The 23066-nt window shown below is 34.1% G+C and overlaps 1 protein-coding gene across 1 annotated transcript in view; it reads right to left on the minus strand.

Moving 5' to 3' along the window:
• Positions 1 to 6205: 6205 nt before the first annotated feature.
• The window catches only part of Abcd1 (ATP binding cassette subfamily D), a 50234-nt gene continuing 33373 nt past the window's right edge, over positions 6206 to 23066 (minus strand). The window contains exons 2-15 of the mRNA XM_090115955.1: positions 18501 to 18786; positions 16545 to 16676; positions 15781 to 15982; positions 14870 to 15101; positions 13832 to 13971; positions 12453 to 12625; positions 11958 to 12132; positions 11547 to 11653; positions 10751 to 10910; positions 9863 to 10016; positions 8896 to 9042; positions 8395 to 8619; positions 7667 to 7792; positions 6206 to 7406 (exon numbers count right to left, since the gene is read on the minus strand). Coding sequence (XP_089972081.1) covers positions 7247 to 7406; positions 7667 to 7792; positions 8395 to 8619; positions 8896 to 9042; positions 9863 to 10016; positions 10751 to 10910; positions 11547 to 11653; positions 11958 to 12132; positions 12453 to 12625; positions 13832 to 13971; positions 14870 to 15101; positions 15781 to 15982; positions 16545 to 16676; positions 18501 to 18656 — 2289 coding nt within the window. The 5' untranslated portion in view covers positions 18657 to 18786 and the 3' untranslated portion in view covers positions 6206 to 7246. The remainder of the gene's footprint in view (positions 7407 to 7666; positions 7793 to 8394; positions 8620 to 8895; positions 9043 to 9862; positions 10017 to 10750; positions 10911 to 11546; positions 11654 to 11957; positions 12133 to 12452; positions 12626 to 13831; positions 13972 to 14869; positions 15102 to 15780; positions 15983 to 16544; positions 16677 to 18500; positions 18787 to 23066) is intronic.

The following is a 23066-nucleotide window of genomic DNA, read 5'->3' on the forward strand; positions in this document are numbered from 1 at the left end:
GTTTTAGCTGGTTTCCCCCACCTCCATCTCTCACGCAAAATAGGCGATTTTGGTAAGAGCATCCGTCAGAAAATATAATAATAGGCAGCTGTTGGCTAACACAATGCTTTTCCAGGTAATTAATTACAAACAAAACAAAAGTGCTAGACGTCAGGTCAGCAGCTGTTTCGTCATACCAGTAACATGTACAATGCTTAGTAATTTAATTGACTCTACGAACAATTTGTTGGTATCTTTACGCTCATAATGCGATGGTAGTTTTGGAAAAGCATCTAAAAAATCGTCAAGAATGGCAATTTTTGGATGGTTTGTTGAGTTTGATGGAGAAGCACGTATTAGGATACTTTCTTCTTGGTTTGAAAGCATGCCAAACTCACCACTTTTAACCCAGGAATAAACTATAAATGAGCCCAAGGAAAGCGTGCTTAAAAACAGAGCGGACGCGTCAGGGTGTAGTTAGAATATATTGCCAGCAAAAATGACGCAACTTTTGTTATAAGGTATTGCTACACTTTAATATTTGCTCAAATTGACTGTTTACAGAGAAATGACCTTTATGGGCCTATGTATTACTCTATTTTAAGTACGAAAATGCTATAAAACGAAAATCGCTAAAATGTTAGTTAGGAGGTATTGATACTTCATCGTCGATATATAATTTGCAATGTGGTGAAATTTCATAAAAATCACGGGCCAATTTTTTGTTTTGAATCCCACCGAAAATATAATTGCGTTATTAGAATAATTAATTACTATACCTACCCACGATCAATTATTACAATATAGTCTCAAATGCATACTAGAGAAATATTGCAATTTGATTCAATTAAAATGCATAGCATACAAAAATAAATTCACAACACAAGAAATTCCGCGCGCAAATCATAGCGCGTGTCAATGAAATCAAGAATGTTTTATATCAAGCCGACGCGGACGACGACGCGACGCCGAACAAAAGTACCTACGACGGACGACCACGCTTCGAGTTGCCAAACAACATGAGTAATAAATTGTTTACAAAAAAAACAAGTTTTCCATTTTTCTGTATGAGTAGACAGAACTTCAAAACGCCACCTGCTACGGTTTATATTATGAACGATTGTTATAAAAATAAAAGTTATATTTGTTGGTGTAAACTATTTTATTGATCAATAATTTTGGAATTTAAAATTGTCAACATTGATTACAATAAAACGCAGTTTTATTTTATTACACTATTGTTTTTTTTATCAAAACATGTATTTGAAGTACCATATAATATTATGCTGATCCAAGCATTTTCACTCAAAACTTATATCACTAATGATTTGTAAAAGTAAATTATTTCAATATACATTTCATAACCAACATGTAAGAATAATTATTATTATTCCTACCTACAACAACAAACCTAAAACACTATTTACTATGGGAAAATAACCAGGAAGGTGAAAAACATATTATTATTTACGATTTCGACGCACTCGACTTTTAGTAAAATATAGTAGGGAAACATAATATTATGGTTTTGATTTTTGCTACTACATAGTATAAGAAAACTGCGTGTTCAAACTACTTGTTTGTCTGTCTGAAAATTCGGAAGTACTTTGGTAGTTTACCGATTTATAATAATATTGTATATATCGTTGTTTAAAAAATATTCAAACACAATAAAATATGATATATACGTACTGATTTATCACTGGTTTCAGTGATGAACTGATGAGTCAATTATAGCCACTATACTTTCGTCATACGTGTGTATGATTGATGTGATTTGCAACGTGGTGATATTTCAGAAAAATCACGGGTCAAATTGTCCCACCGAAAATATAACTGCGTTATAAGAATAACTATACCTACGATAAATTATACATAATACAATATAGTCTCAAATGCATACTAGTGAAATATTTTATTTGAATCAATAAAATAAAAAAATAAATAAAAAATAATAATAATACAAAAATAAATTCACAACACAAGAAAATCCGCGCGCAAATCATAGCGCGTGACAATGAAATCAAGAACTTTCGAGCCGACGCGGACGACGAAGGAGCCTAACAAAAGTACCTACAATCATAGGCGGCTCGTGACAAAATTGTATGGCCGTGTTCACTTGAAATAAAACAACGAAAATAGGTACCTACAATAGCGTTAGCAGTACAAAAAAAATGAGCACCACATTATAAATGTCTATTTATACACTAAAAATTATAGAGTATTTCAAAACGAATTCAATTATTATTTAGCAATAATTAGAAAATCCCCGAATTTGCATTCGTGATCGTATTCATAGTGTTTGTCTACACTAATATTATAAAGAGGAAAACTTTGTTTGTTTGTTTGATTGTAATGAATAGGCTCATAAACTACTGGACATTTTACCAATGTTTGCAAGTTTGTGATTACTTTGATAGTTTACCGATTTATAATAATTGTATACTTATATCATTGTTTAAAAATATTCAAACACAATATGATATAGGTACTGATTTATCACTGGTTTCAGTGATGAACTGATGAGTCAATGTTAGCCACAATACTAATCACTTTCGTCATACATGTGTATGAACTATGATTGATGTGATTTGCAATGTGGTGAAATTTCATAAAAATCACGGGCCAATTTTTTGTTTTGAATCCCACCGAAAATACATATACTGTATTACTAATTGCGTTATTAGAATAATTAATTACTATACCCACGATCAATTATTACAATTTACAATATAGTCTCAAATGCATACTAGAGAAACATTGCAATTTGAATCAATTAAAATGCATAGCATACAAAAATAAATTCACAACACAAGAAATTCCGCGCGCAAATCATAGCGCGTGTCAATGAAATCAAGAATGTAATTTTATATCAAGCCGACGAGCGACGACGCCGAACTAAAGTACCTACAGTACCATTTACCTTCAGTGTACAATACAGTTTACAGACCTACGACGGACGAACAATAATGAGTAATAAATAAAAAAAAACATAGTTTCTAAGGTCATTAGTTTTATTTTATTTTATTGTTATTTTCTTTGAACGATTGGAAATGAAATTACTCAATTTTTACACAGAAGACAGAACTTTGATTTATTAGAATTATGCTCATTATGCATAAGATAACGAACGCGAATGCACGACATCTAGCGCGTCAATGTCTAAACATCGCCTTTCGTTTAGACATTGACGCGCTAGATCTGTAATAAGTATATAGTCTATGCGCTAGATGTCGTGCTTTATGTCGTGTTTCGCTTGGCAAAAGTCACGCACACTACTGTAGAAGTGTCAAATTTTTCCGGTATTTTACTGTTGTTTTTCTAAGTAAATATTGTAAATTATTGATTAAAAAGGTCGAACGCGCACACATTTCATTATAGAGAAGTGATAAAATGATTAGTTTTAAAGAAATAGTGTCTGTGTTAAGTGTTTAGAGGTAATCAAAAATGTATGGAGGGACGGTCGGAACATCAACCTTAATCTAAAAATTGAATGTGACAAAGTTGCTTTCACTGTCCCTATGTCCCTATGTATTATGTATGCCTAAATCTTTAAAACTACGCAACGGATTTTGATGCGGTTTTTTTTAAATAGATAGAGTGATTCAAGAGGAGGGTTTTAGTATATACTTATTATGTTTTAGGCAAAGTGGGCGAAGCCGCTGGCGGAAAGCTAGTTTATTTTAAACAAAAAGCTGTTACACAGTGCAAGAAGTGCAAAAAATATACTTAGTACATATTTATAAAAATAATAATAGTTAAAAAAAACTAAAAAACACGCTTTTAGGTCGGTTTTCTATAAAAAGCGTATTTTTTATTTTTTTTTAACTATTATTTATTTTATCAAATTAGTGTATTGTCATCGGTCCTCAATAAATCTACAAAGTTTGAACGAAATCTGGCCGTTTAAAGTGGGTCAAAATCGCGCCCAAAGAAGTCGGTTACAAACATACAGGTGAAGCTAATATAAAGCGTGTAATAAAATATATTTGTCTATTTTTTTTGTATTTCCCATTAAATACTATATTTTTTTTAAATGTACTATATTTTTTACACCTTATTTTGGAAAATACTATATTTTGATGATGAAATGTTGGCAACCCTAGTGTCAGGTAACAGTTAGTTTTTCTTACGCTTAATAACGTGTACATAATAAGCATAACGTGCTTATTATTTCATAATAGAGCTTTTAGCCATTCATGCGCATATTGTCTAGTTCATCATTTTACACATTTATAAATTTTTCACACAGTACATAATCTCGTCGCACAATCTCACAATAAAATTTACACCAGCTGCAGCAGTCCACCACTATTATAATTAGGGTATAATTATTATAAATTCACTATAATTATTGTGTATAATTTTCCACAACTGTAACAAATGGCGCCAAATCAAAAAGTTGATAGTATCATCCTGTCATCCATAGATGGCGCTGTTATAAATTTTATTTAGTTTTAACTTTTCGACAATAGATAGCGCTATTACAAATAACGGTTTCAAGTTCCCATTATTGTAAATAGATGGCGCTGTTATAAATTTTATGTTAGTTTTAACTTTTCGACGATAGATGGCGCTGTTATAGACTTGAAATAGTTTTAACTTCTAGACAATAGATGGCGCTATTACAAATAACGGTTTCAAGTTCCCATTATTGTGAATAGATGGCGCTGTTATAAATTTTATGTAGTTTTAACTTTTCGACGATAGATGGCGCTGTTATAGACTTGAAATAGTTTTAACTTCTCGACAATAGATGGCGCTATTACAAATAACTGTTTCAAGTTCCCATTATTGTGAATAGATGGCGCTGTTATAAATTTTATGTAGTTTTAACTTTTCGACGACAGATGGCGCTGTTATAGATTTGAAATAGTTTTAACTTCTCGACAATAGATGGCGCTATTACAAATAACTGTCTATTTACGTTATTTAATATTTCACCCGCTGTTCTCGATGATAAACTTCTCAGTTGGCGATTGCTGAAATATTGTATGTACGTATGTAAATTATATAGCGATGAAAAATGATCATGACATTGAGCTGATTTGATGATGGAATCGGAAGGTGGCCATATGAACTTAGTAATTGACTCAACTTTATCGAGTTTGGGCTCGTTTGATTCGTGTTAACAAACTTCAGTGCGGGTGGTAAGTGGTAACTATCATGTAGATCAAGGAGCAGAAAGTGGCCATAGTAACTATTTTACAATAAAAAAAATACACTAAAAAATATTAAATAAAATAACCATAGAGATTTTCTGTGATCTGTGAAAATAACCAAGTCAAAAAAACCGCTCCGAAAACGGAAAAATATAAAAGATTTGATATTAGGTATTAAATACCTACATATTACTTGTATACGTAGTATATTATTATTAGTCTGTGATATTACTTAGGTGTGCTATTTACTAAATAGGTTTGAAGTCGATAGTAAAGGCATCATATAAACAAATATACTGCCGCATATGTTTATCTATTCGCGGTAATCTCAAAATATAATTCATTGATTTCCATGAGGTTTATTTTGGGTGATTTATGATAAAATTTTAGTTTTAATCGATTAACATTATACATTAGCGTACTTTAAATAAAACAGAAAATGATAGACCTCAGATTGGGAGCTGTGTGACTTTATAAGGATATTATGATAACGAATTTCAGAAATCTTCATTATATCCCTGCATGGGTGGTTTTTAGGAAAATTAGTATTGATGCCTTTTTTAAGGATAATTTTATGACGTACAATTTTGCTCTGACGGAATTTTATAACTATAGTTGCGGTCAATTCATTTCATAATAGTTTAACCGAAATAATTTTAGATTAGTCAGCTTAAAATAAAATCTTTAAACTGTTGTTTGTCTTAAAATCTAGAATAAATATAAAAACTGTAACTTCTCTAAAGAAAAACTCATAATCATTATGATCAAAAGCCACTAAATTGATTAAGAAATTAATTTAATTGATTTTTACTAATTCTTTTAATTTTTAAGAGCATAAAATACGCAATCGGGAGACGGGATTCGAACCCGTGTCTTACGATTTACTAAGAGTTTAAACCATTTTAGACTATCCATGTTCCAAAGACTAAAAATAAATAGTAGATAGTAGGTATTTTACCAGTTTTACCGTAGTCCGCACGGTACATGAGCTAGATAATTGCCACTTGGTCAAATATGTGCATATTGGGTAAGAATTTTAAGGATGTAAATAAAAATTCAATTCATTCATATAAAACCCCATTTATTTTATCTCTCCGCGATATCACTGCACATTACCATACAAAATATTTTTATCTATTTTACAAAAATATTCACATTTACTATACGTATGCTGGTGTAATAAATAAAAATGTCACAGTTTTGACAATATTGTATAAAAATCTCTAAAATAAATCAATAAAAAAAGATAAACAGCCACATTCATTAATTCTCATTAAATTTTTCATTCCTTACTTTATGATAATAATAACATAGAAATTAATATAAACAATAACATTATTTGGATTGCTGATTATAATGATTCATTCAAAATCACCACACTGGTATTTTTTGAAAACCTTTGCAAAATTTACAAGACAATTTTAGTTAAGAAAATTCTATACTATAATATTTTACAAATTGAAAAGTTTAAACAATGAACAAAACCCAAAAATTATTCTCCGTGCAATGATAAAATCTATTCCATACAAATCATTAATCAAATAATACTCCACAAGTATCGGACATATTTATTATCAGTACTTAAAATTATCCTAAATCACAAAATCACTATCACATTTCTTCAAACCTCAGTGTCAGGTAACAGTTAGTTTTTCTTACGCTCAATAACGTGTACACAATAAACATAACATGCTTATTATTTCATAATACAGCTTTTAGCCATTCATGCGCATATTATCTAGATCAAGTTCATACATTTATAAAGCTGTACAATATGATTTTTCACACAGTACATAATCTCGTCGCACAATCTCACATTAAAATTTACACCACCAGTCCACCACTATTATAATTAGGATATAATAATAATTATTATAAATTCACTATAATTCTGCAGTGTGCATAAATTTTTCCACAACTATATCAGATGGCGCCAAATAAAAAAGTTGAGAGTACCATCCTGTCGTCCATAGATGGCGCTGTTTTAAAATTTTATACAGTTTTAACTTTTCTACAATAGATTAGTAGTAGTTACAAATAACTGTTTCAAGTTCCCATTATTGAAAATAGATGGCGTTGTTTCTGCCGTATGATGTAAAGTATGTTCACTCGCTTGGTTTCTCAGTAACTTCAGTAATTGTATTAGTTTTGGTGTTTTCGATCGCCGCCGGCGCTAAGGGTGTAATGGCGGGCGCGTCCTTTTCCAAGGGCCGGAAAGACCAGCTTCCCGCGCCGTCGAATTCTAAAACGTGTGTGTGGTATTTCCTGCAATAAAATATGAAAATTTAATTTGTTTTCTTTAACACGATTTTATTTTTTCTTCATTGCAACCCTTTGAGTAGATTTTACATGTGAATATAAAATTATAAATCGAGCATTTGCATATTAAAAACTGTTTTAATTAAAATTTTAAGATATTTTCAGTAACAATATATTTTAATAAGTGAATGTGTTAACTTTAATATCTTTAAAAATAAAAACAGTTAACATAATAAAAAAAATCTAAATATCAAGTTGATACTCACCATACACTGGGTCTATGCGTGATGGAAAGTAACGTGATGCCCTCCTTGATGGCCTCCTCGTACATCACCACCTCCGTTTCCATGGAAACCGCGCTCGTACACTCGTCCAGTAGCGCGTACACCGGTCTGAAAGTAACAATTTAGTTTTAGAATACACGAGTTTCCAATATTTAAATATATGCCGCCTTACACGTTCAAGACCGTGTGGCATACTTTCTTATATTTGAAAAATATTTTTTTTATTTTGTATGTACTCTTTGAGTGGTGTTAATTGTGATGCATACTTTACCAGTCGTAAAACATAAAGCCGCACATAAATTTCGACGTCCTTTATGATTTGACGTTACATTTACTCACTCCGTTATCGTACAACTTATGCAGATCGTCGTTCACATGTCAGCATTACCTGTGACGTCACACTCCTCCTTCACACGTGACCCGTGTGACGTCACGCTCACCTGTGGTAGAACATGCGCGCGCAGGCGACGCGCTGCTTCTCGCCGCCGGAGAGCGTGGCGCGCCAGTCGCGCGTGTGACGTCACGCTCACCTGTGGTAGAACATGCGCGCGCAGGCGACGCGCTGCTTCTCGCCGCCGGAGAGCGTGGCGCGCCAGTCGCGCGTGTGACGTCACGCTCACCTGTGGTAGAACATGCGCGCGCAGGCGACGCGCTGCTTCTCGCCGCCGGAGAGCGTGGCGCGCCAGTCGCGCGTGTGACGTCACGCTCACCTGTGGTAGAACATGCGCGCGCAGGCGACGCGCTGCTTCTCGCCGCCGGAGAGCGTGGCGCGCCAGTCGCGCACGGCGCGCAGGCCGCCGTGGCGCGCGGCGCACGCGTCGAGCCGCACGACGCGCAGGATGTGCGCCGCGCGCGCCTCCGCCGCCGCGTCGTGCTCGCCCGCGCGCGACGGGTACGTGATCTGGTCGATCAGCGAGCCCATCGACATGTACGGCCTGCACACACACAAAAAATTATCCTATGTGACATTCACCCTTATACATATAAAATAAACTAAACTCAAGAAATAAGTCATAATGAACGAATGAATGACATTTTTTAACACACGCTAAATAGAGAATTACAAAAAATTGTGATACAAATAATAACATATAAATAAAAAAATATATGAAAATAATAAATAATTATTAGTGATTTAAAAAGACAAGAAAAAATCTTATTAAACTGCGTTACACCTACAACATAAACACAAACAAGCACACTTCACTTACCTCTGCGGTATATAGAACATGACAGGCCGCGCGCTGCAGTGCGGCGGCGCGTTGGGCTCGCCGGCGCAGTGCGCGCACGCACACGGCCGCGGCACGCTCAGCTCGCCGCCGAACACCGGCCACAGACCGGAGATTATGCGGAACAAACTGCAATAAGATTAATTAATTACACATCACTACAAAGTATAAAACAAAGCCGCTTTCTCTGTCCCTTTGTATGCTTAAATCTTTAAAACTACGCAACGGATTTATGCGGTTTTTTTTAATAGATAGAGTGATTCAAGAGGAAGGTTTTAGTGTATAATTTATTGGGTTTTAGACAAAGCGGGCGAAGCCGCGGGCGGTAAGCTAGTTATACATGATTTTGAACAAAAAAATCAATATAGACACTTAAAATAAAGTCATCAAATATCATAAGCAAATTTAATTTGAACAAAAAGATCTAATATATTATATCTACTTATTTGAATAAAAAAAAGAGTTTTTAAATGAAACATTGTCATCCTTAGAAAATTTTAAAGAATAGAAAAAAAAATCGTTCAGGATGCGTGATTCAAACTGCGTCGTTCGCCTTGCCGGGACGGAACTTTTTTCTTTAAAAATTTCTCATTTATCAAGCATTTCAATGCTATTAAACTAAATTTCAAACATTAAAAAAAAATTTTTTTCGTTATTTCGAACATCCGATCTTACTCAAATTCCAATACCTATCACAAAATTTTGTGAATATATTTTCCACTGAATATGCAGCCAAATAAAAAAAGACGTGTGGCACTCGGGGACTGCCGCGGTATAGCATAGCTATTGCATGCTATGCCGTCAAGCCACACCTCCGCGCCCGTCGGAGTGGGGAGCGTGAAGTTTTTCGTTACTAAATTTCTGGATTCGGTCCCCGCGCTCAAGGCCCGCGATAGAAGCTATGCAATAGCTTAAAAATTTCAATCATCATTTATAAACAAAAACCTACCTCGATTTGCCGCATCCATTAGGACCCACTATAAGCAGATGCGTTCCCGGGTTCAGGTCGAGCGTCACCCCGCTAGCTACTACGTCACACGTCGGCGTCACTATGGGCACGTTGCGAAGGCGAATTGATAGGTCACTCGTGTAGGTGACTTTGCCTGGAAATATAAATTTGGCTTAAATAGTTATATTCAAGTTTAATTAAAAGTACATATGTATTTTCAATTAAATATGTATTTACAAAATTCTACAGTTGCAGCATCCAGATAACAGACGCAATATAACAAAAGTTATAAATGAAAAAAAAAAATTTGTTGACGTCAGTACCCTTTTACTTTGTATGCTTCATTGAAATACTTAATTGAATATATGTATACAAAAAAACTAGATTTAGAATCGCCTATTTAAAGATATCGTTCAAGTAAGTTCGAGCGACATTTTATATACGTGTGCATTAACTTATACAAATAGTATTAGAAATAAATATTTTTGTCAAATATAATTTAAATTTATACCTTATTTCGTAGCGGTAAAATTTCTAAGTTAATAGTATACGCTCATTACAAAACTCTGCCTATTAGATGCGTAGGCAGACTTCCTGCGGACAATTTTTGACCATAATTGCGAATACAGTTATTTTTATTGTCCTAATTTTATATCTTTTAGAATTCCACTCAAACCCTCGCCGAGCACCACCAGCATGTCCGCGTGTCTGTCTGTCTGTCACACCCCACTCACCCATCGGCACCGGCTGCTTGTCCCGGAAGGTGACCTGGAAGCCGTGCGCGCTGGGCGCGGCCACGTGCACGGCGCGCACGCACTTGCCGCGCGCCACCTCGCCGAACACCACCAGCATGTCCGTGTGTCTGTCTGTCTGTCACACCCCACTCACCCATCGGCACCGGCTGCTTGTCCCGGAAGGTGACCTGGAAGCCGTGCGCGCTGGGCGCGGCCACGTGCACGGCGCGCACGCACTTGCCGCGCGCCACCTCGCCGAACACCACCAGCATGTCCGACACGCGGGTCGCGTAGCCCGCTAACGTTACTATTTCCTGCGATATTATTTGTTTATTTTTATTTATTTATAATTGTTTATTGAACAAAATATGAGAAAACAATAGTATGCAAAAAGAAGTAGTAATACAAAAGCATAATTTGCCCAAAAGGCGGCCTTATTGCTAAACAGCAATCTCTACCAGGCAACCTGGCGGTAGAGGAAATGCAAGAAGATTAATGTATAAATGACTTTCTATACCACCAGCTACCTAGCCTAGCTACCTATTACCACCAGCTACGCTAGTTTCAATAGTTCCCGTAAACAAATCCAACTCCAGGCTTAGTGGTAAGAATGTAACTCCGGTAAATGTTAATGTAACAGATAGTTTCACTATTTCCCGCGATATAAATGAACAAATCCAACTCCAGGCTTAGTGGTAAGAATGTAACTCCGGTAAATGTTAATGTAACAGATAGTTTCACTATTTCCCGCAATATAAATGAACAAATCCAACCCCAGGCTTAGTGGTTTGAATGTGACTCCGGTAAATATTAATGTAACAGATAGTTTCACTATTTCCCGTCACATAAATAGAACACTTAATAGCTTCTGTAATAAAATTTTATGTTTAATTAGTAATTTTACCTACTTTAAAATTTAATGTAATTGTAATTTTAATTTTGTTACAAACCTTATAACTAGACATGAGCCTCTCGATGGCATCAGCTGCAGAATTCAACAGGTTACGTGACGTCGTCATGTACTCCGTTCTTGCACTTATGCCTTCACCGCTTGTACCTGAAAAAGATCAAAAATCACTATTTTTGTTGAGCTTAAATTGGAAATTATAAAGAGAGTACATATTTATTTACTTTGATATTTTCAAATGTGCAGAAAAAGAAAAAATAGTCTACAGGTATACAGAAAGATACAACCCAAGTTCCTACTTTGTGATATTATAATAACTAGATGCAGATTTCTAATCTAGATATAAACTTCATGCAGAACTGCTCCAGCATCACGTACCACAGCTTCTTGTTGAGCTGTGACGTCATTGGCCAGGTCCTGCCAAAAGAAACCTAACCAAATGCAGGTGTCTCACCGTCCAGCCGCTTGCCGGTGAGTATGGGCAGCGCCAGCATCACCATCCCGGTGCCGGACCACACGTACTTCATGCAGAACTGCTCCAGCATCACGTACCACAGCTTCTTGTTGAACACTGACGTCATTTGGGCGACTAACTGTTTGTACGCGGATTGCAATTGGCCGAGTTCCACCTGGAATTACAGTTTAAAAATGATAATTATTAAAATATTTCAAGAATGTAATTAGAACCTATTTTTACTATTTTTTTTTTATTTTTTTTGTTTTTTAATAATAAGATTTGGAATCGCTTCATGTTTATTAGTTTTCTTTTTACCGAGACCATGGCAAAATAACAGCATCATTTCTGTGAAAATCGAGCAAAAACGAATAGCCTGACTGTTTTATAAGAATTATTACTGAAGCACTAAATTGTTGATCTTTAATTTGTTACTAATAATAATTTCTGTAAGGAACTTTACTTCTACCCTATTTTTTTAACAAAATCAATTACATTATGTCCTCCATAGAAAGCGACCTCCTCCGCGTGTGCAATCAGTCTAGAATGTACGTGACGCAAGTTTGCCTTCATTCTTGCCTCTTCACCAGCCAGGGCACCGAACCTTGGACTCAGTAGTCGGAGTAGCTGACCAGTTAGACATATCACTACTGTGGCTATACCGGGACCTGAGGAAGAAAATTAAAACAATTTTATATAGATCGATCGATCGATAGAAATTTATATTTCAAATTAGTTATTTACTATTTAATTTTATTTATTTAATTATTTATTGCACACACAAAAGAAATAGAGACACATAAAGTACAGCTAAATGCTACTAGGAAATAATGTGTACAAACGGTGGCCTTATCGCTAGGTAGCGATTTACTAGTATTTATGTTGGCGAATGAAATAACCAATGGTTAAATTTTTGAAGTGAAAACTTCTTTAGCGGCGTTGAGCACTTTTTCTGTAATGGGTATAAAATCTTAAACTCGCGTCAGGACACGTGACCTGATCGAAAAAGCGTAAGACGGATACCATTCCAAAATATCAAACATGCTCAACGTTAATAATCAAGTTTTCACTTCTGCCGGCACTCCCGGAGTGCAACCCGTCTTTTTTTTGACTAAATCACTGGCATACATACATTTAATTTTATTATATCATATTGTATCTTCTCATGAATTTGTAAATAAAGAATTTTGAATTATAAATTGATTATTATTTTCCCTACTTTTACTTCGTATCAAACCAAATTACAGCTTATCTCGAAGTTTATAAGTTACTAGCTTCCCACCACGACTCGACGTGCATCCCCGTTTTTCCCCGTTCCCGCAAGAATTTCGGGAAATCCCTTCTTAGCGGATGCCCACGTCCTAACATCTACCTGCATGCCAAATTTCAGCCCGATACGTCCAGTGGTTTGGGCTGTGCGTTGATAGATCACTATATCAGTCACCTTTGAGTTTTATATATACTATATAGATAGATAAATCGACTTATAAAACAGATCATTATCAAATTTCCCTATTGGGATAAGAGTAGGATATCTTTACCCTATAAGATATAAGACTTTTCCTACCCACCAGGAACATTATAGATTTACATATTTATAAACCAACCCATAAAGCAGCCCTATAAGCCCCAAAACATAACCCTGAGAAAAGGAAAGTGGAAAAAAAGACGGGTTGCACTCCGGGAGTGCCGGCAGAAGTAAGAACTTGATTATTAACGTTGAGCATGTTTGATATTATTACGTCTTACGCTTTTTCGATCAGGTCACGTGTCTTGACGCGAGTTTAAGATTTTATACCCATTACAGAAAAAGTGCTCAACGCCGCTAAAGAAGTTTTCACTTCAAAAAGCGTTTAATACTTTTTGATACTCACCAAGGAATATATTGCCCTTCATCTTGTTCGAATAACTGGCTAGAGTGAGCACAATGAGCAACAGGTCGAAACACGGCTTCGTCAACGAACTGTAGAGATGTGCAACGGATTGTGCGAACACTGATACGTCTTCTGTTAACCTGGAAGTAAAATTTTATTGTTAAGTAACGATTTATGGCTTTATCTTAATATATATAAATCTCGTGTCACAATGTTTGTCCTCAATGGACTGCTAAACCACTTAACCGATTATAATAAAATTCGCACACCATGTGCAGTTCGATCCAACTTGAGAGATAGGATAGTTTACATGTAGGTACCACGGGCGAAGCCGGGGCGAATAGGTTAGGTATAAAGAGTAGCAGAAATGCATTATACCCATAATGCATAATGGTAAGGAATAAGTTTAAAAACTATATAACGTTAAAATTACTTGGGTTATTAATTGACTTATGATTGGCAAAGTAGGGAATTATATCCTGTTTGGTGTAAAACATACTATAGGGTGAATATATTGAAATTTAGACTGTAATACTAAGAATGACAAATATCGAATGAAGGGAACCTGGGCATACACATATGCTGCTTTTAAATGCCTTTTCTATATGAAAATAGACCTTATCTATACTTATATAATATACTAGCGGTCCGCCCCGGCTTCGCCCGTGGTACATATTTACGTTTTCTCTACATAAGAACTTCAAGGAATATAATAAAAAAAGAATTATCGAAATCGGTTCAGCCGTTCTCGAGTTATGCGCTTACCAACACATTTTGCGATTCATTTTTATATATAAAGATAATAATATTATAAAGAGGAAAGGTTTGTATTTATGTATGTATGTATGGTTTTTACGCATAAACTACTGGACCGATTTTGATGAAATCTGGCACAGATAATCTTTAGACCCTGAGAAAGAACATAGGCTACCTTTTATTGCGAAATATATACCACGGGCGAAGCCGGGGCGGACCGCTAGTTGTGAATATTTAGAAACAAATTAAACTTCCACTAGTTAATAACAAAAAACATCTCACCTATGATCAGCATTCTCAATCCTAGCATCCAAATTAGCCACTCTATAGTAAGTCTGGTTTTTGAAGTACAATTCGTACGCATGGTTCACGAGTCTAGTCCTGAAGGCTAGAGCCAATCTTCCTTCGAGATATCTTATCATTGAGTTGATGAAAGTGGCCGGTACAGCTATTCCGAACCATTGTAGGAGCAGTGCGGCGAACGCCCGCATGTCCTTTTGGACTATGTGCTTTACTGGAAGGAGATAGAGCTCAGTTTAGCTTGTGTTGTTGGGTATAGCGTTTATTTGGTTTTCTTTCAATTACATTTTTCAAGTAGGTACAAAAAATGTATTTAAAGTGACAGAGACAACTAAAAGGTCAGACAACGTCCAATATAGTGATTGTATACCAACAAATAACATTAGAATAAAGTGTAGGTATATATATATTACGTTATCTTACTTATATTTCTAGAAAGAATTATTATCTCAGTATGTTGTATTTATTATTTCCTTAACAAATGAGTCATTATTTTTTTCAGTTATGGATATAAAACCATGACTAATCGTTGCTATTGTTTGCACAGGGTTATAACATAACTACGTATATAGTGTAAGAAATAAACATAAAAATTGTTATTTCAATGTCTGGAAAATAATAACAAAAGAAAATAATTTAATAGATTCAAACATTTACAGTGAAATAAAGAAAAACAGTTCAAATTATTTTCCATAACTTAACATTCCTATTAATTTAGACTCAACGTTTGACCATAAAAAATTTAATCATATTTAAATTAATACAGAAGATGTAAACAATAACAGTATTAATTGAATAAAGAAAAACATGTTCAAACTAAAATGCCCTAAAAAACTAACTACTTAATCAACAACTTGACTTCTGACCAAAAAAATATGAACAATAAATCTTACCTATAGAACCTTCCAGCGACGCAACATATATAGACAGGAAGGTCCTCGAGAAGAGGCAGAGTGTGTGCACAGTGAGCAACGCTACTTCGTGGCTTCGGAAGCCGGGCACCATGATCTTGGCAAGCGATATCAGCTGCCGGAGGAACTCCAGGTTTAGACCTGGTACGTGTTCTTCTATGGATTGCGTGTCGTCGGCGTCCTCCTGGAAATTTTGTGGAATTTTTAAATCTTAATATATATAAATCTCGTGTCACAATGTTTGTCCTCAATGGACTCCTAAACCACTTAACCGATTATAATAAAATTCGCACACCATGTGCAGTTCGATCCAACTTGAGAGATAGGATAGGTTTGAACCCGGAAATCACTCGGGAACGGGAACTATGTGGGTTTTTCTTTGAAAACGCGGGCGAAGCCGCGGGCGGAAAGCTAGTAGCTATTTATATTTTAAAGTTCAAAGGTAGCATAAAAGAAATCTGGAGATTTCGCGAGTACTCTCCAATTGCGTAGTAAAGTTTTATGAAGAAATATGCACTCTTTTTTACTCAGATTGGATATACCAACCTATAAGTCAGTCGTGCACATGAGTAATCTTCAACATTTTGAACATAATTTTTAATTTAATGTAAATAATACCAAAAATGGCATGTAGGATGGTAGCGTGGTTACTTAAGGGACACCTCAAATCTATCTCTATTTCATATTATTCTATTTGGTAAAACCATGGATCTCTTCTAACCATTCAACTACCAGCAAGTACTTACAATATTCTGTTTATTATCCGTATCCACCTCCCCTCGACACAGCGCGCACTGTTCCGCCCCGCAGCTCCCCCCGCAAGTTTGGGTTTCTGCACTGCCACTATCCACATTTTGCAGTGTGCCATTTTTGGCTACCTGGAATGTTATTTGATTATATGAATTAAATATAAAATATAATCTATTATTGAAAACTTTAAGGACCTCTAGTAGAAATGTAATTTGAATTTCAGTGTTATAGAATGTCTGATTTAAAAATTTTGTTCAATCTTATTCTAATAATATGAGGAGGACTTTCTTCAGTATCCTATCTAACAATACATTGTTGTGAATGTTATGAAATAACCGAACTTGCGTATGAAAGAAAAAAGTTTTAAATAAGAACCCAAAAGTGAACAACAATAGTTCTTAGAAGTTATATTTAAAAACAATAACAACAAAAGTGTTATGCTTACACAAAAATCTTTGTTTATCTTTTGACACCATCAACTATAATTCTATCAAGGTCCTATAATACAACCTATACTTTTGAACTGCTGATAGGCTTAAATATAAACACAGGGACAAACAACTAATATCTTCAAATCAAAATCCTTAACAGCATAATACATGAAGACTCTCTTCGTATTCTCCACAATCGATGGACAGCGGTGGAAAATATACATTAGGATATAGTTGGTGAACTTGGAGAGGAAGATAAAGCGTACGAAATTAATTGTACTAAGCATGAGAAAATATAATTATATCAATACAAAGAGAGCTATAAATTCGAAAATGTGTGCAACAAGTCATAGAGATAAATCAACTCCGCAGATGGATATACCGACATTTTCCGGCAATTATCATTAGTGGGTATCCTTCAAGGACCTTTTTAATGAAGCTATACATAAAAATGGTCCTTGAATGATGAAAATATATATCGTACGCTTCATCTTTCTCTCCAAGTTCACCAACTATCTCCCAATGTATATTTTCCACTGCTGTCCATCGATTGTGGAGAATACGAAGGGAGTCTTCAATACAGCCTATATCTATAAACATAAACTATATAGTCTATAAACACTGTGATGTAAGACTAAAAATAAAACAAACGTGATCAGTTTACATTCCTGCTCAACCGAGTGAAGCCGCAGACTTACATTAGCCTTGCAAGTAACTATCGTTGCGTCATCATAATGATTTATATGCAAACATCCGAATGGCAACCATTTTTTGTTTTATTTATTTTTTCTTTACGCAGTTTACCGTTATGCATTTAACATGCACTTTGGATGTTAGGCAATTTAGATTTCAATAAAATTTAGGTCATTGTAAACTGCAGTTAGTTGATTAAATATGATGTATAAGAATTTCATACATCAAAATTAATTACCTACGTTATAATAATATTAATTATACTTGCTTCTATAAATATACTTGTGAAAATGAAAATATATCAAAGTATATTTTTGTATATCCTGTTATTAACATTTTATTAATATCATAATTTTAAATTCTATATAGTAAGGTATAGTAGTCGTAGGAATATGATTCCATTAATCCGGTAAATCTTAATAAAATTTTAAATCATTTGATTTATTGAGAAGCATAAGATTATCAAAAAACGAATACAACCTCTGAACAGATTAACGTTATCTAATCAATTCTTATTAATTTAAAAATGTATAAATATGTATGTGTATGTTATGTGTAAGTTTATCATTGCTTACAAAATGCCTACTTGAAATAAAATGCATCTATTATTGCAACAATAACAGTTTTAACAACATTCTCTCTCACACACTAATCATTAATTCTGTCAATCATGTGCGAGAATGTGTAGCGAGGAACTTTAGGACAAGAGGAGAGAAGAGGACTTTAGGAGGAACAAACACATTCCTCGCTACGCATTCTCAGTGGAAAAGCACCCTTACAAGTTACAAAGCCATTTCTGTCCTCATGTTATAATTTAAAAACACTCACTTTATAATTATTATTATTATGACACGGCGGCTGTTTCTTCTCCCTCGTGCCGTACACCGCGCACGCGGCGAGCGCCACCCCGACCCCGACGCCTACAGCGATCGTTGGCTGCACCCTGAACGCTTGCTCGCGTATCTTCGTCAATATCGCTGGCATTTTGAACCTTATGCCCTTGACTTATGTGTTATATTTCCTTGAATTTGGAGCTTCGAATTCAAGTTACGTATTTTGTACGTAGTTTCACGTTGTGTTCTCTGGTAGTGGCGTTTTCATCTCGTCCATGTTTCTGTAACAAATGAAATTAAATTATTAGAGAACAGTATTTTTAACAATATTCTTATTGCATTAAAGGTTTATAAAAAATCGCCTGTTAAATTGTTTAATCTTTTAAGTAGAAAAAAGTTTTCATCACTCATTTTATCATATTTAAGAATATTCCTTTCAATAATTAATATTAATCAATCAGATAATAACTAGGAAACATATTCATAATTAGTAGGTACTTATAAATTCTTTTCAAAACACTAATTAATATCTACACACATCGCATAGTCAGAACAATAATTATATTGTGAAGGCGACTTCCTCATGGTCATTAGTCACCGTGTTTTAACTCACTAGATGTTAATGTGTTATGTGACAAGGCTTTTCGTGATGGTTTAATAATTTTAACAGTTTATTTATACTCTATACTTATATTATAACGCTGAAGAGTTTGTTTGTTTGAACGCGCTTATCTCAGGAACTACTGGTCCGATTTCAAAAATCGTTTCGTTGTTAGATAGCACATTTATCAAGGCTTCATAATCACGCTAAAACCAACAGAAGCGGAGCACTGCGGGTAAAACCGCGGGGCACAGAAACGATTATTCTATTTGAAAATAATAAAGTTTTGTTATAAAAACAACGCATTAAAAAAGGCACATTCAAAGTGTCAGACAACACTATTTGCACTTGCCACTTGCCTCATATGTTTACATGATCCTCAAACGGATATACCTAAATGTACTAATAAATAACAAGACAGAAGTAACCTTTTAGCTCCATGATTTACGTAAAACATCAGTTTCATACAACTCGACGAATACAAATCGGCCTTCTTGGTGGCAATAAGTTTTTGCTATTCCAACAACAAGGTACAATTGTTATTGTGAATTTCAATTTGCGATAAAAAAATAATTAGCACCAACAGTGGCGAATACAAAAGATTTTACTGACGCATGAATACATAATTTAGATGTAAAAAATCTTAAGTGACAACCGGTCGCAGCAGCTCTTTGCATTCACATAGTATCTACAATTATTATACATTCAAATAAAGTTTTTATTATCGAACGTGACTTGAGGTTCAAACTGATAGAAAATTTCTTAGCTGCTGTACCTGCGCAGGATCGGCGCTAATAAATACAATCTCAAATGAGTAGGTGCCGTTCGCATGTTGTCCCACTTATACATTTGCAATCGAAGCACATCGGTCATCCTAATTTATTTTCTCTTCAAATTTTAACTTACTAGTAGATTCTACTAATACATATAATAAATGCGAAAGTTTGTGAGTATGTGTGTGTGTGTGTTTGTTACTATTTCACGCAAATACTACTGATCCGATTACTATGAAATTTAGCACACATATAGAGGGTAACTTGAATTGACACATAGGATAGGTTTTATCCCGGAAATCCCACGGGAACGGGAACTATGCGGGTTTTTCTTTGAAAGCGCGGGCGAAAAGCTATTTATATTTAAATGGATAAAGGGACATTCAATCAAATATTTTCATAATTCTATTCCTAATACATATATACCTACATATTATCCTAAAATCAAACATCAAAGTGTTTTTCTATCAGATTCCATTAATGGTATCTATCTAATATAAATATCTGTTTAAAATCGCTGCTTATTCAAAGCATTTTGAGATTCAATATTTTTAATATGTACTTCATTAATAAATATGTACTCCGATATCGCCATTAATCATTATCTTTGTTATTACATCCGTCTCAATATTTTTATCAGATTAGTAGTTTGCTCATAGTTTAAATGCTTAATTTTCATGAAAACCTCTACAGAAATTTAATATTATAATTGAGAAGTATTATTGCAAAACAACGACATTGCATACATGTAGATAAACAAAAAGTAAAAATTGAATTTAAAAATACCGTGACCAAGGATATTCGAAAACAGAGTTTATAATGATTTTTAAATTATAGTCATCATTGTTAATAGAATTTTAATGATGAGAACAATAAAAGCATGAATAATGGAGATCATGGAAATAGTCTTGACTTTATATAAAATAAGCTTGTTGTAAAAATAGTTTACATCTCACGACTCACAATGTCATCTATTAAATAATGTATAGGTCCTAGAGTTGTGCCTTGAGGAACTCCATGACGTTAAACGCAAATAACGTCATTTTGTTGACCCTGCACTTCACCCACATAATGCTGATTATCTATTATTATGTATGCAATAATCAATGTTACAACTTTTATAAAAAAGTATGTACGTTAAGGTAGGTATGTTATGAACGACAATATAAAAGACTTAATGGAAATTGTTCCCGCAGGATTAAATTAAGACTCCATAATCAATGTACAATATTAAAAATTAAAAATTAGATTTTGCATCTTCTTTTACACATTAAAATTCTATCAACACCTTGCCTAATTTACCTACAGTGTTGGATATTACAATATCAATTAAAATGTATGGAGCATCTCAAGTTTAAACCGGACAATACGAATTTATTTCTTATTATTTGATCGATCTTTTAAGGATAATGCTTGGTGTAAAACTGCACCTATTAACATTTGCTAATTTTAGATTTTGCACAACAGGTTGCAAATGCTTATTTTAGAATCAACATTTAATTTCAACAACAGATTAATTATCATTTTATTCGTCTATTTATAAAATAAATAAATATGAATAAATATTATTTCCCTATTAGCAAATGTTAGACTATTCACAACTAGTTTCAGATGCTTATTTTAAACTTAATTTTAATTTTTATCATATTAGTCAATAAATAAAATATTTTTCCTCAAAATAGTCTCAAGTCTCTGTCACGACATCATTCGCAAATCGCAACATTACAAGAAGTGAAGAAGTCATAAATTCATGTAAATTGTTCGTAAATAAACTGCATACAACGTGGTTCTGTTCATTTCGAGAAATCCAGTTTCCTTATCGTATAATAATGCTTATGTTAACAAGAGTTATTCCTTTAATACGTTTTATACATACGATTCAAATTGATAACATTGCAAGTTACATCTTGCAATGTATCCTTCCCCTTGATTAAATCTTGATACCATACAAATAAAATAAAAAACCTACAAACGATCATTTTTTACGAAAAAAAATATAAACACGGTGAAAACCAAAAAGTATCTTATTTTCCCTTGACTTATCTTACTACGATATAAATAAAATATTAAATAGATATTCAAAAAATGTTAACAAAAAAAAATTTTTTACTTAAAAGTAGTGAAAACTAACACAAGGAAAGGAATAACAATCTACGATAGAGCATTAAATTTTACTGCTAATGGAGTCGAGTATTTTACTTTTTATGTACCTTATACATATATTACGTTTTATAACTTTATACCTCAATAAACGTAGAATGTAAAATTAAAGATAGAAATCTCTATTACTATATATTATATAATTCTCCTGTCACAATGTTAGTTACCATACTCCTCCGAAACGGCTGAACTGATTGTGAAAAAATTTCGCGCCTATTGGGTAGATCTATTATATATAAATTAAATTTACATATTATATACTATAAATTAAAATTACCTCCTGACCTATTCCAATATAGAAAAAATATTGTTAGATTTATAGAATGTATAACCGGTACATTTAATGTATACCTACCAAAATAAAGCATAAAGATTATTGATTTGTCCTTCTGTTTCAAAGCAAGGTTATGGTTGGCTGATAGAAATCACTGTAAATGTTGTCTTAAGTATGTAATTTGCAAAGTTTTAGTCTTCCTTCCGTGTATTCTTTTAAAAAATGCAATAATCACAGGTCCCATGTGAAGGTAGTTATTAATTATTATTGATGTCTTTAAAAATACAGAAAAATCACAAAGTCCCCTGACACATAAATATTATTTTTAGTGGTCAGTGATCTCTTGCAAATATCCCTATATGCTTTATTTCAAAAGATGGACCAAAAAAGCCTACCGTTTCCCCTACAGTCTACACTCTTTAACAAAACCACGTGCACACATAACTGTAACAAATTTCACCAATTCATGCCTTTAACCATTATAAAGAACACATCATAATCCATCCAACTATTTACAAATCCCCTAAACTACATAAGCATATCAGCTTAACAGTGAAGCATATCGCAGGAAACCATGATAGCATTGTCACCTTGACCCACCTTCAAGGCCTTTGAACCAGTTCGGAGCATTAACTGTTCAAAAACACCGAAAGAAACTCGTATTTGAAAATATTAATAAAATCACTACACAAATAAAAAGTCCTCTCCACCGATTTTCATTCTGTTTTCTCCAATGTTCGATTCTAGAGAAAG

This window comes from Colias eurytheme, chromosome 24 (assembly GCF_061535395.1).
Source record: "Colias eurytheme isolate Ceu_HAF_F1 chromosome 24, ilColEury1 Martin Lab GWU primary, whole genome shotgun sequence".
Classification (NCBI taxonomy): domain Eukaryota; kingdom Metazoa; phylum Arthropoda; class Insecta; order Lepidoptera; family Pieridae; genus Colias; species Colias eurytheme.